Consider the following 18,740-nt stretch of genomic DNA (forward strand, 5'->3'; position numbering starts at 1 on the left):
TTTAACTTTTCCTCCTTGTCTTAACCCCGATAACTTCTATTGCGCAGTTCTTTTGTTCAAAAGCGAAAGTAATCCGTCCCGGTTTCTCCAACAATCACCCCGATGCGGCCAGCCGATCCTCTGAGACCGTTTAAAAAATGCTTTTCATCTAGTTTTTTTCTCCCCTAAATATAATTCTGGAAATATTCTTGTGAAAAGCCTTTAAAAGAAATAAGTCTTTTGGTATATCCACTAGAACTCCCCGTTTGCCGTCACTTACGATTTTTTCTGTTCCGCGAATTATTCTTGTGTCCAAATATAAATTCCCAGCAAGGCTGACCTCCTTTTTCCCACCTTACCGCCATGAATTAGTTCCAATTAAATCTGTAAATTTATACTTTAAAGTTCCAATTCGTTTTCTTCTTTTTGAGAACAGATCGCTTAGTGCGCAAGCCTGGAGCTTCGCTATAGAGAGCTAGAAATGGCTTCCCGCTGCCAACGTCTTAACCCCGCCACACTCGTCACCTCCAAAAAGGAGGTTACTTGGTGGCTGGAGGAGTGTTAAAATGGCAAAGCTGGGACCCCTGCCTCTCAGATCCCCTTCTGAGAGTATTTGGGGGGCTGCGGTGCTCTTGCAAACCCCCCTTTTGGCTCTCTAAAGCTGGATACGCTCGCACCCGAGTGATCCCGCTTGCATTCCACTTTCGCGATCCACCGGAAGTCCGTATATGGCCATGAACTTTATTGGAAATTCTGTTTTATTTATCTTCTCTTTATTTGTTTCTTGACACAGGCCTGGAGAGAGGTTTAACAAAGGCTTTGAAGAAACTGGATGACTATCTGAGAAATCCTTTACCTGAAGAGATAGATGCAAGTAGCACAGAGGTGGAGAAGGTGTCGAAACGCAAGTTCCTGGATGGGGATGAGCTGACTCTTGCCGACTGCAACCTTCTGCCCAAACTTCATGTTGTCAAGGTGAAAAGAACAGGCACCTCTTTGCCACCATTCCTCTCATGGTTTTACATGCTTTGCATTTGCCTGAGCAGTGAGAAGCCTAGGAGAATGAGCCCTACATAAACCTTTGGATGAGAGGGAGATCACTGCAGCCTTTGGTGACTTGTCTTATTTACAAAAGTCCCAGCAGAGCACACTGCAAACATGGCAGATTGCTCAAGCTGGCAGCATAACTGCTAAACCTGCATGAGATCCCCAGGTTCCCTGCCCAAGATTCACAGGTGGGGACCTCCAAGCCACCTCCGGACATGCTAAGTTCACAGCTGATGCTGCTCAAATTCAGTAAGCAGCCTACATGACTTCTGCCTACACAGCAGACTGCACCCTGCAGGAAGATTTCCCCTTGAGAAAATATCTTCACCATTGAGCCCATTAAGGAATATCAGCTGATCGCTCTTGATAATTAACAAGCAATCAGCTTAGCAAAGGATGGTCAGCAGTTCCTTGGTGCTCTGACCACACTTATCTTTCAGTGTCTACTACTCTGCAGTATCTTTTCAATCAGCAGGATCAGTAGAAACCCAATACAATTATGGTACTCGGGGTCAGGTCAAAACTTTGATGCCAGCAACATAAAAACCAAAAGGGCACTTCTAACTGAATCAACATGGCACGCAGTCTAAACATATCCAGCTCCCTCAGAAGTCTTGGTTTCCAGACCCTTGACCATCTTGATCGCCCTTGTTTCAGCTTGTCAGTATCCTTCTTAAATTGTGGTGCCGAGAACTGGACATAGCATTCCAGGTGTGGTGTGGTCTGGCTGCAGCAGAATAAAGTGGCACTATGACTTCCCTTGATCTGGACACTAGACTTCTGTAGATGCAGCCTAGAATAGCATTAGCTCCCCCCCCTTTTTTTTTCTTTTGCTGCATCACACTGTTGACTCATGTTAAGCTTGTGGTCCACCAAGACCCCTAGATCCTTTTCACATGTACTGCTAGTAAGCCAGCTGTAAGCCACATTAAGCCTTATATTTGTGCATCTAGTTCTTCATACCTAAGCGCATAACCTGACATTTGTCCCCACTGAAATTCCGTTTTTTAGTTTGGGCCTGGTTCTGCAACCTGTTAAGCATTAGTTGCTTCTCCTAGGTTTGTGTTGTCTGCAAATTTGATGAGCATCCCCTCAATTCCAAATCCACCTAACAGTTTCCTCATTCAACCAACATTTTTCCAGCTTCCTCGTATGATGGAACTTGCTTGTTCTTCCTCTTGCTTTGAACATAGCCAAAGAAAGCTTTAAAAAAAAAATCTCTCTTGCAAGTGGGACCTTGTTTTGAGCTTTGGCCCACCTGAGCTCCCCACCGCAACTGTTGGCTTCTTGTGTATACTCCTCCTTTGTGATTTCCCCTTTCTTCCATTTCATATAGACACCCTTCTTAAATCTAAGCTCATCTATAAGCTCCTTATACATCCACACTGGTTTCTTTAGATGCCTCCCACTTTTCTTTCTTGTTGGAATTATCTGTATTTAGGCCTTCAATATTTCTCCTTTAAGAAACTCCCATCCATCTTGGACCTCCTTCTCTTTGAGTATTTCTGACCATGGGATCTCACCCAGTAGCTCCTTCAGCTTTTTGAAATTGGTCTTCTTAAATTCTTTTCTCCTGCCTCTGTATCATGAAACCCAGGAGGACATGATCACTTCCTCCCAAGTTTCCCAGTACTTCCACTTGCATGGCAAGGCTCCGGGTCCCACAGTTCCCTTATATAATAAACACACATGGACATGGATAATTTAGGTTAATGGGCTAAAATAGGGCACAACTTTATTGGTTACAGATGTGAGCAATTTGACTTAGGCATTGGGTAAGACCAGGCTATATCCTGACTCCTGTCCATCTGCAAGGAGTCACACTAAGGGTAGACATACGTCAAATCGCGGCGTCCCCAATGGGTCATGGCATGGTGGCCCTAGCCCATGGATCCTTTTAACAGGATGCCCTTATTGAGAAGGGGCAGGCAGAGGTTACAGCCTCCCCTCCCATCACAAAGGCTTACCTCACAAAGTTGTGACAATTGCTACGAGGTAGGTGAAACCCAAATGGCTGGTGCCAATTTGCCAAGTGGAAAAATTCCTACCTGGCCCCAACAACATGGCAGCCAACCTTAGTCCATAGCAAAGTCGATGTCATAGCAACGCATAAAAAGAAGGTGGGTGGCCTGGGAAATCCGGCAAGGAGGTGGAAGGACACACCCCCCGGCCATGCCGCAGTTTAAACGGCAAGTGGTCACCCCCCCAGCTGTGCCAATTGGTCAGCTGCGGGGCGTGGCACGACCGGGAGTCACAGTGACGCGGGCAGCATCCCTCCACCCTCCTGGCGGGTCACTGGGAGGTCCCGGGTGCCCTCCTGCAACACCGCCCCCCAGGGAAGGGGAGCGGACTTCTCCAATTAGTTCTTCTGTTTGTGAGGACCAGGTCCAAACTAAATGATCCCCTTGATGCTTCTTCCACCTTCTGGGAAATGAAATTGTCAGCAAGACAATGGAGGAATTTGTTGGACCTTTCATTCTTGGCAGAGTTTGCGTTCCAACAGATATTGGTTAAAGTCTCCCATGACTATTTTATCTTGTAGGGCCATCCAAGATCTCCCTATCTCACAAGATCTTGGACAGCGGGGGGGGGGGGCAGTTTTGTCCATATGTTACAAAACGTATTAATAATATTCAAGTATTAAAAGCAGGTTTTGGGGGGGGGGTCTTCATTCTAGATTGTAACGAAGAAATATCGAAACTATGAGTTTCCAGCAGAAATGACGGGACTTTGGCGATACCTGAAAAATGCTTATGCTCGGGATGAATTCATCAACACTTGTGCTGCGGACAAAGAAATTGAAATAGCTTATGCTGATGTAGCCAAACGGCTCAGCAAATTCTAATCAAAATGTATTTCACTGGATGGCTGGAAATAAACTTGTCTGTTCCCTAGAGAAAATGCAAGGTGGCAATGCAGAAGAGGAAACATTACTTCTGAAATGTGTAATAATTCGCTGGAACAAATTTTATCATTTATGACCAGTGTTTTGAAATCACCATGTTTGATTAAATAGCCTCCTGCTAACAGTACATTCTATAGCTAGAAATTTCAAAGTTAAGTAGAACATGAATGTAAAGAATTATTTGGGTTTGTGGTATTTCTACCTTTTTTCATGGACCCTTGATGTGTTCTATTTAAAAATACACCGTCAATAGCATTGGAGGGAAAATAGGACTGACAGTAAGAAAGGGGGACATTGTCGTGCGGGGAGCATAACTTTAGGGAATTGGAAGCATCTTTCGAAGCATGTCCTGCCCTCCTAGAGCAAGGAGAAGTTCTGAGAGGAGTCTCGTGCTTGTGGGGAAGCCTGAGTGAATGCGGGCGTAGGACGCAGATTTGCTCAGCAGAGGCCCCAGCAGTGGGGAAATAGTGAATGCAATAACTTTGTCTACAGATATGATTCAAGGATATTTGGAGGAGCAATAGTAATACAAAAACAGCGTAGGTAATATTGAAAAGAAACTCGGATAATACTGAGATGGAATTTAGATATATATATATATTGAACGGCTCTTCACAGCTAACTCACAATCTATAGTATCCTTTCGAACATCTCAGCATGTTAAGAAAAAAAGAGAGCATGCAACAGAAATCTGATTCCTCATATGAATGGATAAGAAATGGAGTTCTTTGTCTATTCCTAAGTCGTCATTTGGTCTAGAAATCCTGAAAACAGCAGTTTGTTTTTTAAAAAAGTTATTCCCCACTGCCAATACTAGCTTGAAGTTTGGCAGGTATATAACTGCTTCTGAGAGTTGGTGGGTTTCTTTGTGCTGACAGAGGGTAACATCCAATTGTAACTTCCCACTGGGCAGCAGATTCTGTATCCACAAACAGGAATTCCCTTACATTCTCTCCTACAGCTCCCTGCGTGCTCTTAAAAACTATTGTGGGGCTGAAGGGCCCCCCCAGAGCAGATGGGGGGGACAGGGGTGAGGGGGTGAGAAGCAGGGTTCAGAGGAAGGGAAATTCTGCTGTGTCTGTTGGCATGAAGTTGGACTTCACCTAAACTGATTTTATGAAATGGATTATTCTGTGCTCAATCTAGCCTTTGTATTAAGAGTTCTGCTTGAAGCCAATGGATATTTTGTTCCATAAATTACTTTAAAACATTGATTGATTGATTGATTGATTGATTGAAATTTAGGTGTTTTAGCTCATATTTCCTAACATTTTCGAAGGCAAAAGGTTTGGCTCTGAATCATACAGAACAAGTCTGCAAGTAGGTTCAACAGTGTTGCTGTTCTGCCTTTTTCTCCACTGCAGTTCCTTAAAGCTACACCTTTTTAAAAAGAAAGAAAAGGACACCCGGTGCTTGCAAAGAGAAGGCAAATGTCACATTTTGCGATCGGGGTTCTTTAGCATTCCCTGGATCTATTTTGCAGAAATTGGGTTTGCATGGTGAGGTCCCAAACCATCCCGAGATGTAAGAATGAAACCAGTATTTTAGGTTAATGGGCTAAAAAAGGCCACAACTTTATTGGTTACAGAATGTGAGTGATATTGGCTTAGGCACTGGAAGCGAACCAACTATACCTGACTCCTGCCCGCCTGCAGGGAGTCTCAGAAGGGTTAACCTCCAAGAGGGGGCGCCCTGCTGATGCACATCAACTAGGAACTCCCCCAGGGTCACCGCTAGGGGTCGTGCCATGGCCCTAGCCTCCCGCCTGGGGTTCAGACAGAGACCACACCCCTCGGATTCCTTTAACGGAATACCCTTGAATTAGGAGGGGTAGGTGATGGCCACTACCTCCCCTCACTTCCAACCAAATACTCCAATGCCTAACCGCCAAACCTTACAAAGTTGTGGCGATTTGCGGGACTTCCGGGTTAGCGCCACCGGCAATGGCAGATTTCCTCTGATCGGGAGGAATCCGCTCCGTGGAAATTAGGGTCTGGACCACAGCGAGGCGGAGACCTATTAAAAACCACAGGCGGGAGAAGCCTGTGGACGTGGGATTCGGCTGGCACCTTTTGCGCCTCCCCTACTCGCGGGGAAACCCAGTTTCGGGGATCCGGAGTGACGTGGGGTGAGCGGCGCAGTGCTTCGAATCGACTGCTTCTTTCACGGAGTGAAGCCGCATTGCTGTTGCCGGAGAGCGCTGACTTTTTCCTGTGGACAATTGGACTCTAAACAACTACCCGTGAGTAGAACGGAAAATTGGATCTCTAAACATCTTAATTTGGCATCGAAACGGGAAGGTTTCAAACAGGAAGTCCGCCTTCCTCTTTAAAGCAAAGACGTTGCAAGCTAAAGTCTGGAAAGTCTTTTGTAAAGGATTAAATCTCCATCGGCTAAAATTACTAAACCCCCCTTGGAAGCAGGAGAAGAGGGGGGAAATTTTAGATCGTTTATGCCTGCAGGAGAGAGAGTGAAGAAAGATAAATTACCACCGTTTTGAACCTGGGAACGGGCTGCCAGTAAGATTGACGTTTTGGGAAAGTTCATTGACTGTGAATAAAACGTATGTTGACAGATAGTTAAAAAAGAGAAATATATTGTTTCCATTGTTTCCTTTTGCACTTAAAAAGGAGCAAAAAACTAACTGAAAATCGAAACTAACTTTGTTGCTAGATCTGCGTTTAAAAGGATGGATACAAATAGAAATTGTTTCCTATAGATGGAGCTTTTGAAACTGTTGCAGGAGTGGAGCTGGGGAATTTTCTGGAGAGATTAAAGACCGTGAGAATCAGAAATTGACCTTGGACAAGACTGTTGACAGAAGAAGCCTTAGTGATTGCATTTTGCAAGACAAGTGCTTTATTGGAACAGCTTCATGAGAAGACGGATGTGATGATTACAGTGGTGCCCCGCAAGACGAATGCCTCGCAAGACAAAAAACTCGCTAGACGAAAGGGTTTTGCGGTTTTTGAGCTGCTTTGCAAGACGAATTTCCCTATGGGCTTGCTTCGCAAGACGAAAACGTCTTGCGTTTTTTGCAAGTTTGTTTCCTTTTTCTTAACACCCTTAATACAGTTGCGACTTGACTTCGAGGAGCAACTCATAGAACGCGGTGTGGTAGCCTTTTTTGAGGTTTTTGGCGATTTTTGAAGCTTTCCCAAAACTTTTCCGACACCGTGCTTCACAAGACGAAAAATTCGCTAGACGAAAAAACTCGCGGAACGAATTAATTTTGTCTTGTGAGGCACCACTGTACTAAAATTGACAATTTGGGACAAAAAATGACTGATTTGGGACAAAAAATGAATACCTATACAGAAACTACTCAGGAATTGATTCAGCAATCTGTTTTGACATGGCAAGCTGTGGAGAAGACGAAGGAGAAAGTTGTTGTTGAACCTCAAGTAATTCAAGTGGAGAGAGCCCCGGCCTTACAGAAGCAATTTGATGAACATAAGCTGTTGCCTTTTACGATCGAATCTAGAGAATGCCAGATTTGGTGGGATGGAGCCCTGCTTGGATTGGAGAAGGAAAGTTGGATAGATCCCCTTATGCAGGGATGTTCTGGCCTTTGGGATCTGGATTTGGGTCAGGGGGAGATTGGAGTTGTGGGGGCCTTTAGCTTTGGAGGGACTCTGAAACACGCTCTGAAATATCTTTTGGACTTTAGTTCTGACTATGGAGAATGGGCTGACCTGTCGAGAAGGAATTGTTAGGTTGGAGTTTCCCCGAGATCTACTCCTCAGTGCCAAAGGAAGGAAATTAAGAATAAGATCAGCAGAAGATAAAGTAAAGTGCATGTATAAATATGAAGAAGACCTGCAGAAGGGACATGGAAGAGAGTTAAGAGCCTCGGACAGAAGGTCACCAGGTTGATGGACCATATGGTATTGATAGAAAGGTCTGACAGAATCTGGGACCAGGGTGAAGAGACGGTGGAAGAAGATTGGGAAAAAAGTTTTTTAAAAAAAATTATTTAGAGAAATGTTGCAAAATTAATGAGTGTTAGAAAAATGTTGGAATGAAATTATATGGCTTTAGTAGAAATGTTATAAGGAGTTAAGTATAAATAAGTTTTAGGGTTTTAATGGTAAGATAAGGTTAAAATAAATTAAGATAATTAAATGACAGAAAACAGTGAAAGTTGGAAAGGATTTGCTGAAATAATTAATAACTAGAACACAAAAAGGGAGGTGTGAGGAGGTCGATGAAACAAGTTAATGAAAGATAAAGATATGGAAATATTGGATGTGCTTTTAATTGTTTTTGCTTTTGTTTTGATGTATCATGTTTTTTGTTTCTTTTTCTTTTATATGTACTGTATTTGTATTGTTTACTTTTACTTTTTACTTTTTACTTCTTTCTTTAATTCTTAAACTTTTAATAAATATTATTTTTTTTAAAAAAAAAAAACAAAGTTGTGGCGATTTGCTATGAGGTAGGTGAAAAACCAAATGGCCGGTGCCAATTTGCCAAGTGGAAAAAATTCCTACCAGGCCCCTTCAACAGGCGACCAACCGAATCCATAGTAAGGTCAAGGGATAAGGAGCCTGACCTTAGGGAGGGAGGGTGGCAGAACTGCGCAAGCAGGAAGCAAAAGGGGACAAGTGCTTGACCGCATTGGTCAGTCCAAGGGATGATGTGGCCGAGGACTCCAGGGGTGCAGAGGCTATCCCGCCTTGTGACCAGCCTGCAACGACATCTCCCCGACACAGGAAATGGCTTTGTTGATAGCCATGCTAGCTGCTGCTATTCACGCAAGAATATATATAGTCTGCCTATTTCCTTGTGATCTTATACTGTTCAAACTCCACTTCTTGTTATTTTTTGCAAATCCAACTATAGCATTTAAGTGGCACTACAGTTTTGGACCAAAACCTCTCATTCTCCTCCTTTCTAGCCTATGTCTTCCTCACTTTCAGAGCTTTCTTTCCTGAGAAATACTGAGGCCAATGTGCTTGCACTTTCATTTCCTTGGACACTTTCCCAACTTTGCCCACTAGCTGAAGCTTCTGACCACTTTACTTCCTTGTCTCGGCATAATGCCTGCACCCTTTCCAACACTGCATCAAATTTGTTGAGAGAATGGTAACAATTGTGTGATGCAATCCCACTAATTCAGCTTGCAGCTTGAAAAGCACTGGGTGAATATGCTCCCATGGCAGAGACCCTGTGAGGAGCCTAGCTGCAGCATTCTGCACCCGCTGGAGCTTCTGGGACAGCTTCAAGGGCAGCCCCGCGTAGAGCGAATTACAGTAGTCAAGCCTGGAGGTGGCCGTCGCATGGATCACTGTGGCCAGGTCGGGGCGGGAAAGGTAAGGGTGATGTAAAACAATCAGGGTGATGTACAGCAATATTAAAACACAGGGACTATTGAAAAGCAGTGCAGCAGTGAAAGCAGCAATGCGTGGGGAGGGGGGCACAACCAACACACCTTGGCATCCAGGGATGGGGCTGGTCCAGCAGTGCACAAGAAGCTTTTCACGCATTTACATGGGACGCCTGGAAGAAGGCTGTTGCTGGGAAAGGACTTGGATCCTGGTGTCTCTAGCTGTCTCCAGACCTGGCTGCAAGACTGCACTTGTCGCGAGCAGGCACTTTCTGCCAGCACAGTAGCTAAGCCAGCCATAGCTCCAGCCCCGTTACTTCAGCACTGTATATTATAATATACAGAGACGCGAGTGGCACTGCGGTCTAAACCACTGAGCCTCTTGGGCTTGACAATCAGAAGGTTGGCAGTTCGAATCCCCGTGACGGGAGGAGCTCCCGTTGCTCTGTCCCGGCTTCTGCCAACCTAGCAGTTTGAAAGCATGCCAGGGCATGTAGAAAAATAGGTACCACTGCGGTGGGAAGGCAAATGGCATTTCGGTGCACTCTGGTTTCTGTCACAGTGCTCCATGTGCCAGAAGTGGTTTAGTCCTGCTGGCCGCATGACACAGAAAGCTGTCTTTGGACAAACGCCGGGTTCCTGGGCCTGAAGCGAGATGAGTGCCGCAACCCCTAGTCGCCTTTGACTGGACGGTTAAGTCCAGGGGTCCTTTACCTTTATTATTATTATAATAATATAGATTGTATATTGCATATTTTGTGTGCTTTGAAATGGAATAGGATATGATAACTTAATATTTTCACTTTTTTCCTGCTTCTAGATTAGAGCAAAGGTACTAAAAATGGGAATAAACAGTTACTTCTGGTTGGGAGCTGGATTTCTTAAGAGCGACCTACTGAATTCAGTAGGCCTCTGAGGCTTGATAAATAATGGGAAAATCCCTAATGTGTGCTTATTGTCAACTTCAAATGGACTTCAGTCAGAATTTCTTTCTGTTCCATTCTGAATGTGAAGTGTTGTTGTTGTTTAGTCGTTTAGTCGTGTCCGCCTCTTCGTGACCCCCTGGACCAGAGCACGCCAGGCATGCCTGTCTTCCACTGCCTCCCGCAGTTTGGTCAGACTCATGTTCGTAGCTGTCCAACCATCTCGTCCTCTGTCGTCCCCTTCTCCTTGTGCCCTCAATCTTGTGTTAATCATGCTGAACATAGTTTATCTACTTTGGCAAAGTGATTTTTTAAAAAGAACTTAAATGACAAGACAGACAGTATGGATTAGCAATAACTTTGTTCATAAATTTCTCACAAGATGTAAAGAAAGAGGCAGATCAGAAGGAAAAGTAGCCAACAATGTGGATTTAATCATTGATGTTTCAGAAAATGCAGACCAAATGTCTGTAAAAATGTCCATTGTAGTCAAACATTTCTGAGATATTTCTTTCAAAGACACCAGTACTTCACTAAGTACTTCATTCCTATCCGAGATCCACATTGATTTCCCTCTTAATATTAATTTAGAAACTGCTAAAGGCACCTTTTTCTAATAGAGTACTTGAGCTGTTGACAATCCGGTGTATCTGTAAAGCCAAGAAGTTACTAGGATTTTTTAATTGGAACCGTAGCAAACACCTCAAGGATTTCCAGAGGTCATAGCAAAAACAACAGATGCCTCTGATGAAGTAGAGACCACAGAATCCGAGAGCTGGAGGGGTCCTGAGGGTCATCTAGTCCAGCCCCCTGCAAGGCAGGAATGTGCAGCTGGCCCAAATGGGGATCGAACCTGAAACCTTGGCATTATCAGCACCACACTCTATCCAACGGAGCTCCCACAGACTTATCAGAAACTCCATCGTACACCTGTAAAGTCTTTGAAAACCTGCCAGATCCACTTCTACTTCTGCAAGGTGGCCCCTCTGAATTCCCATTTCCCTGCCCCATTGCTGCCTCTGATGCTCCACCCCACTGGCACAGCTCTCCCCACTGCTCTGGGCCAGTGGCTTTGCAGAGAGAATCTCTGCTGTATCATTGAACAGTAGACATTGCTTTGCTTTCTTGGATTTATTCGAAAAACGATGAAAGGAAAGTGTTACAAACTGATGACATATGTAGAGTGATTATGAAAATATGGGACAAATGTTGATTATAACTTGTCCCTGAAATATTACCCATATACTCTGTTATATACTATATACTTGCAATTTAATATTGCAAGAAATGATTGAGTCTTTGGACTTTAACAAATGCTTAGGATAAGAGATTTATCTAAAAACAGTACAATAACAATGTGTTATGCATGAAATTGCCTTCAAAATCTGGATTAATAAGACCCCCTTTCAGTACTTGCAAATCAGAATTCTTTTATTAGAATGGAATAGAAGTGAAAATGCTTATAGGGCACTGGCAACTTTTGAAAATGTATTTTCAGGCAAGATATCACAAAAAGGGTTACCATGGAAAATATGTCATGTGGTTCCATCACTAAGGGCCATGAACTCTAGTTAGAAAAGAAAGCAGTAAGAAGAATCCAGTTGGAATTTATTTGGCAAAAACTTGTCAGAAATATGCACAAATGCAACGAAGAAGTTGCTAGATGTTAGATCTATTGGACATGCGATCTAGCATGCACCTCAAAATGGTAGTTTAAAAAATACACGGTTTTAAGTTAACTCAAGTTGTTGGCAATGTATACAAGCATAACTCAGAGATCTTGCAGGTTCTGCTCCAGACCACCACAATAAAAGTGAATATCGCATTAAAACCTGTCACACAATTTTTTTGGTTTCCCAGTGCATATAAAAGTTATGCAGTCTATTAACCCCGCCCTGCCCCGCCCCCGGCTGCAGGGGTGTGAGGGGTGAAGCCCAGCTCCACTCCTGTGGCAGCGGCTGGGGGGCTTCCTTCCCCTGAAGGGGCCTGGCTGCCTGCAGCTGCACCCGCCTCCTCGTGAGGAGCAATATCTGTGAAGCCCAATAAAGCAAAAAGCAATAAAACAATGTGTGTCTGTAGAGGCTTTGCACATATTTGGTGGTCATGTAAATATGTAATAGCTTTATGGAAACTTATTGTCATAACTATCAAACGGATTATAGGGGAAATCATGTGTTTTAAACCAGAAGGCGGGAGGGGGGGAGCTCGGATTCTTTTAATGATCTGTTAAAAAAAGAACATTGGTGTTTAGTAAACAATTTGTTAGTCTGTATTATAACTGGAAAAAATGGAAGAAACCAAATTACCTTCTGTGGAGAATTGGCTTCAAAATGCTTTGCAAACTTTGGAGATAATAAAAGCTACTCATAAAAGACTTTGGGGACACAGACATTGTAACTCACAGGCACATGGGGACCATTCCTGCACTTGGGAAAATAATTAATCAATAAATACTAAATTCCCAAGAAATACCAAATATTGTGTGACAGGTTTTCTAGCTGGAGGAAGAGAGATCGCCTGACAGTCGTTTGAACAGAGGGTCAGAGGCAATTGTGAGTACGCTTTCGGAGGGGTCTGCATTTATTACTGTTGTTTTTAAAAAGATACCGGTAATTTAGAAACCTCATTTTCCCTCCTATTAAGCACATAAGCACTGGAGTATTTTCTTTATTTGGCACCTGTGGGAACAGCTCTAATGTAGCCTGTCGCGCGATGCCAAGCAGGCTGCCCCAGGTAAATTTCCAGCCCTCCTTATTGCCAACACATGTGCAACTTGGGCTACTGTAGAGCATTGTAAAATCTTACTTAGAAACAAAGTACTGCAGACTGACTACCCGTGAGTCAGACCCCATACGGCTGCAGCAGCCAGCCCCTAAATTGGCCTGACATCAGAAACCGCAGGGTGAGAACAGCAGCTCTGAAGTGATGTTTTTGTCACCAGTCATTTTCTATTTATAACAACAGCATAATCCCATTTTATAAGAACACAATAAAGCACAACAGGAGCAGGCATTGTTCTGCTCAAATCGCTTTTCTCATGCGGGTACATTTAAAGCACTTACCCTTTGGCCTCTTGTCTCACTGCACACACCCCACACAAGCAATTAAGGGGCAACAATGCACACCCTGTTGTGTCTGAATGCACAAAACCCACTTGAGGAACAATCTTCTACTAAACATTTTTAGAACATACTGAATTTTTTGCCTGCGGTGGTCTGCACTCCACCTTTGCAGCCCCTTTGCTAAATTCGCTTGATATTAAGAAAATGGGGGGGGGGCATATTTTGGAGATCATGTCCCATTGTCACTGGGGGGAGAGGATGAGTGGCTATAGTATTTCTTAATTATTGAAAAGTGTGTGCCTTTGATAAATAGTTTTAACGGCTTTAAGCTTGACTGTACGCGGAGGTGTCTTGAGATGCCATTCAAACCAGAAAAGAGAACCTTGAAGCCCAGCATGTTTGCTTCTGTGAGAATTTCTTGTAGGCCCAGTATTTGGGTGTAAGAAATGTCCCTTTCAGTTAAGCATAGGGTTCTCTGCTTTTGTGGGCTACACATTTGAGCAAAAAGGTAATTTGCTGACATTTCAACTACTTGGAAGAAAAGTTCGAATTAATCAAAATGCAGTCTGAAAAGATAGTATTTATTTCATTGCTGAATCATAAAGATAAAATAAGACGGGCATCTTTCGATTTGACCAGGAGCTCCTTGCATGGATGGTCACTGTGCTGCTGCCTCCAAAGTCCAGCTCTGGGTGCAATAGTATTGCTTCACCAGGTGGTAATATGACGTCCCTTCAGGAAGAGGACGGGGCAGCTTTGACACTTGCCTCAGAAGGGGGTAGATGTTCAGTTTAGAGCAGCATGTAAATAGTGAAACATTGAAACTGCAACCTACATTCAGTGCTGTGCTTTTCAGGGAAACGCATAGGAATAAGGAAACAATAATTTATTCATTTTATCTGTGTGCCCATGATATAATACAAGTTCAAGTAGCCACACGCCTAACTAGATTGTTTAAAGCCAAGTGGGTTTTGCTCCTATTAGGCAATTCTGCCTTGTCAGGACAGTAAAGCCTTTGATTTTTAAGTGATCCAGAGTTGTCTTTAAAATTAATAATACATATTTGTATTTTTGAACTCAGTGTAAGCGTGTGACAATGGCAAATAGTCCAATAATAAAACAATACTAAGATTTTTATATTAAGACTTGTCACTTTGTAAGTAAATCTGTTCTTTTGAAGAGCTTTGAATTTTAAAAAGGAGGCAATATTTTTAAAGTATTAATATTTACAAAAAGGGACGCGGGTGGCGCTGTGGGTAAAACCTCAGTGCCTAGGGCTTGCCGATTGTATGGTCGGCGGTTCGAATCCCCGCGGCAGGGTGCGCTCCCGTCGTTCGGTCCCAGCGCCTGCCCACCTAGCAGTTCGAAAGCACCCCCGGGTGCAAGTAGATAAATAGGGACCGCTTACCAGCGGGAAGGTAAACGGCGTTCCGTGTGCTGCGCTGGTGCCGGCTTGCCAGAGCAGCTTCATCACGCTGGCCACGTGACCCAGAAGTGTCTCCTGACAGCGCTGGCCCCCAGCCTCTTAAGCGAGATGGGCGCGCAACCCCAGAGTTGGTCAAGACTGGCCCATACGGGCAGGGACACCTTTACCTTTACCTATTAATATTTACAGACGTTTGAAAGACACAACAGAACTTTCCAAAGTTGAGATATTTTATAACACTTCTCTTGTTCTTGAATAGCACCTGCTGATTTTAATAAAAAGGGGTTTATTGTCTCGTATTAACTAAACAACTGTCTTATTTAAGCTATTTTTTAAAGTCACGTGTAGCTTTCTTGTTCATTAAACCAGAGTAAAAAATGCCATCCTGCTTTTGTGACAACGTTCATAGGCCATGAAGACTTTGGGGGGGGGGGAGGTTGCAGAAACTGCATTTTAAGAATGGCTGTAGGAGGAGGAGCATTGTTTAAACAAACAAACAAACAAACAAACAAACAAACAAACAGCACCTTTCTTTAACTCAGTTTCTCCATTCACCATAACTGGTAATGGATTTTGCAGCATCTGGTGGGCTGCAAGTTTATTCCGAAATGAGGGTCTGTTGTAACCAAAGGAAGGAATAGTGGCCTATTGACTGCTAATCATTAGAGAGTAGTAATAAAGCAATTGTCTTAAAGGAAGTATTATTATTTTTAAGACAGCATGGTAGACACTTTCCTAGTAAGTCACTTATTCCCTGAAAAGCTATTTCATTTTTATCCTGCAGTCTCTTTCTTTTCAGCCCACTACTGTTGCTTTTTCAGATAATGCCTTTGACCTAGCTTTAAGAAAAATGATTGTAGTTTGGAGTTCTTATTAGCAAATCTTTAAAAAGGGTACACTAAACTGAAGAAGTCAGGAGTTAGATCATGCGGACTATTAAAAGAGACCATTCTGCCATTACAGCACCAGAGTTGTCATCTGCTTAGTGGACTTTGTCCTGTGTGCTCCTGGGAAAGAGCTATCCTAGTTCTACCAATCTTCTACAGCCACTTGGAAATTTGAGGTGGATTCATGAGGCTTAATTATGGCCTCCGTGCAGTTCCATTTGACTACAAAGTAAAATATTGTGCTGCTACCTTGTGGCTTTCAGGCATCTGAATCCATCCTTGAAATGCAAATGGGATAGAAAGGGGCATACAATGTATAGTTCATACTGACTTAAAGACAAAATATGACAACTCGGTATCAGAAGTATATTGGAACCAAAGTTCTGGTCAAATCCATCCTTCATATTTTGTGCATGCCTTTACCAGCAGATGCCTTTAATTGCTAGCTACTTCTGCAGGCTTTTTAAAAAAGTAGCCAGGGAACTTTGGAGTCCCTTTGGCATCTGATGAATCAAAGGGGCCCAGCACTGTTATGACACTTCTTGGCAGGGAACTTAGTTCTGGGAAGAACAGAGTCCTACCTCCCTTTAGATAAGCACAGAAATCTTAAGCAGATGCTTGAGAGAGAGAAATGGATGTTCTGGGCCATGGAAGCTGCTGACACTTCTTCCCAAAAGTTACATTTTGCACTTGATGCTTAGTGTTAATGAAATAATAAAAGTCCACTTCCTCTAGCGCTGCTTTCCAACTTCTAGACTCCTGAATGTGTCTGCCTATTCACATCAGTCAGGGTTTGACTTCACCCACAGAGGTGCACTCCATTGTCACAAGAACAGCATGACATTAGTATGTGAGTCGGAAAAGTAGACTTGCAGGAAGGCATAAGCCTTTCTGAGGAACTGATGGTCCAAAGAGTAGGCACACCCTGAGCTGCTGCTTTTTTCTCTTTCTCTTTTTGCCTAGAAAAACTTATTTCATAAGGAATCACATATATTTATTTGTTTCACTAAGTTTCTTTAAAACGTGTGCTACCCATTTGTCATTGCAGCAGGGTGAGGTACATATGAATATTAGAATACAACACAAAGAAAGTAAAAATGTATATAACCTAACATAGCAAAAAACCCTGACAGGCTCAGGCATTGAAGTTCAGTAAATTCCTCAGCAAACATATGTGTCTTCAACTGGCACTGAAAGCTCCTAAGGGTGCTCAGATATCCTAATAGATATGGAGGGTAAGGCCTGTTTGGGCACATGGAGAAGCTGGGCCACCAAGCGGCTGCCCGTTTCACACAAGGCTACCATTCTGCAGGAGCTACTTGAGGTGAACCAGTAATCTGACCCTTCTCTGAAGCCCACCCAACACTTTCAGAGATGAGGCTGGAGAAGGGGACTTTCCAGTAGGGGCCCTCTGGCATGTCCAGGACATTGGCCAAGCACCAAGCTTTTTGACACTTTTTGCAAGCCTTTGTCCCATACTGACTTTTGTATACTTCAATTGGTCCTCACAATGTTTTATTACTCTTCTTTTATACTTATACTGTAGGCTGCTCTGAGAATCCTAACAGATGAAGGAGCAGGGTCTAAAATTATATAAATACAACAAACAGATAATCTGCCAAATCCCTTTAAAGCCCTGATTCAGCCAGGACAGCCTTTTCCCGAGCCCTTTCTTTAAGGAAAAGACCACCATCCAACTGCAATATTGCCAAACTCCAGTCCTGTTTGTTGCAATTCCTTCAGATTGCAATTTTCGTAGAAGCTTTACTTGGTTTGCACCCCCACTGCTTTTAAGCTTTCAGCTTCTCTTTGGGCACTGTATAATATTTGCTCCTACATTCTCATGAACAGAGATCACAGTGGGCAAGTTCAACACTGCGCAATACTTATAGCAACTGAGTTTGAAAAGACTGCAGCCTTGGCTTTTCATTTTCTGGGGATGTCTTCCAGGACTGCTTCCATTCATGGAACACTTCAGAACCTACTGTCACCATGCCTACATTTAGCTTTTATTTCCTCCAGTTTGCAGGGGAGGCGGGGTCCTCATCCGAGTTAAGACATTGTTAATTTTGGCATGTGAGAGTGCAGAGCTGTCATCCTGCAAAGGGGAGCATAATTCAGAAGGAAGGTTGCATGTACATCACTTTCCCAAGTGTTAAGAAGTCCTAGAGAGAGTGCTAAGGGAATCAGCTTCCGCTGAATGAAAGAACATGGAAGTTGGGGCTGGCTCCAGGATTGCATGAGTCTTTGGGCATGCCATCTCCCCATGCCTGTTCCTTTCTCCACCATGCCATGGGCAATGGGTGACGCCAGGCCCTCTCTCTCATCTCCAACCCATTTGTCCTATGACAGTGGTGCTACCAGTGGTGCTACCAGTGGAGGAGGAAGCATGGACGCAGGGCTAAGTTACCAGCATCTGACCAATCATGCTTCCATAGAATCATAGAATCATAGAGTTGGAAGAGACCATAAGGGCCATCGAGTCCAACCCCCTGCCAAGCAGGAAACACCATCAGAGCACTCCTGACATATGGTTGTCAAGCCTCTGCTTAAAGACCTCCAAAGAAGGAGACTCCACCACACTCCTTGGCAGCAAATTCCACTGTCGAACAGCTCTTACTGTCCTGTTGCTTTATTTATAAATACACAAGCAGATAATACATGGAGGAGTTAAAGAGATATCAGATGATCAGAAGGAGGTGCTGGACTGCCTGCCTCTGTCTCTATTGCAAACTGCTTTTTTTTCACACACACAAAGCTGTCCTCTGCCCTTTGCTGTGTGTGATCTTCCCCAAGCTCTGCCTCCTTCAATACCCTCAATAAAGAGGAATCCAGGAGGAATCAGGAGGACACCTCCTAACAATTACCTGTCCTTGGACAACCCTTCTTAGCTGCTAACCCGCCATCTGCCCCATGAATGGTGCTGGAAGCCACAACGTTCTTCAGCGGTACAAATGACCATGATGTCAGTCTGGAACAGCTTTCATATTTGTCGCCTTTGGGTTCACATCTTGACAAACAAAGTTGAAGCTACAACGCCAGTTGCAACCACTCAATTATTCTGGAAGAGTAGAGGAGGATATGCTGGGATGGGAAGAGAAGGATTTGTGGGAATATTGCAGCGTTACACACTTGCTGTTTCCACCACTTGCTGTCAGTTAGGTCTTTCTGTTAGTTACCTT

At 43.6% G+C, this 18,740-nt stretch overlaps 1 protein-coding gene across 2 annotated transcripts in view; it reads left to right on the top strand.

Annotated features, from left to right (window-relative positions):
* The window catches only part of CLIC5 (chloride intracellular channel 5), a 55,147-nt gene extending 50,004 nt beyond the window's left edge, over positions 1-5,143 (top strand). For both annotated transcript variants that reach the window (XM_083495290.1, XM_083495291.1), the window contains exons 5-6: positions 773-954; positions 3,704-5,143. In XM_083495290.1, coding sequence (XP_083351416.1) covers positions 773-954; positions 3,704-3,871 — 350 coding nt within the window. In that variant the 3' untranslated portion in view covers positions 3,872-5,143. The remainder of the gene's footprint in view (positions 1-772; positions 955-3,703) is intronic.
* The last annotated feature ends 13,597 nt before the right edge of the window (positions 5,144-18,740 follow it).

The sequence above is a fragment of the Podarcis liolepis genome, assembly GCF_965112155.1.
Source record: "Podarcis liolepis genome assembly, chromosome: 3".
Taxonomy (NCBI): domain Eukaryota; kingdom Metazoa; phylum Chordata; class Lepidosauria; order Squamata; family Lacertidae; genus Podarcis; species Podarcis liolepis.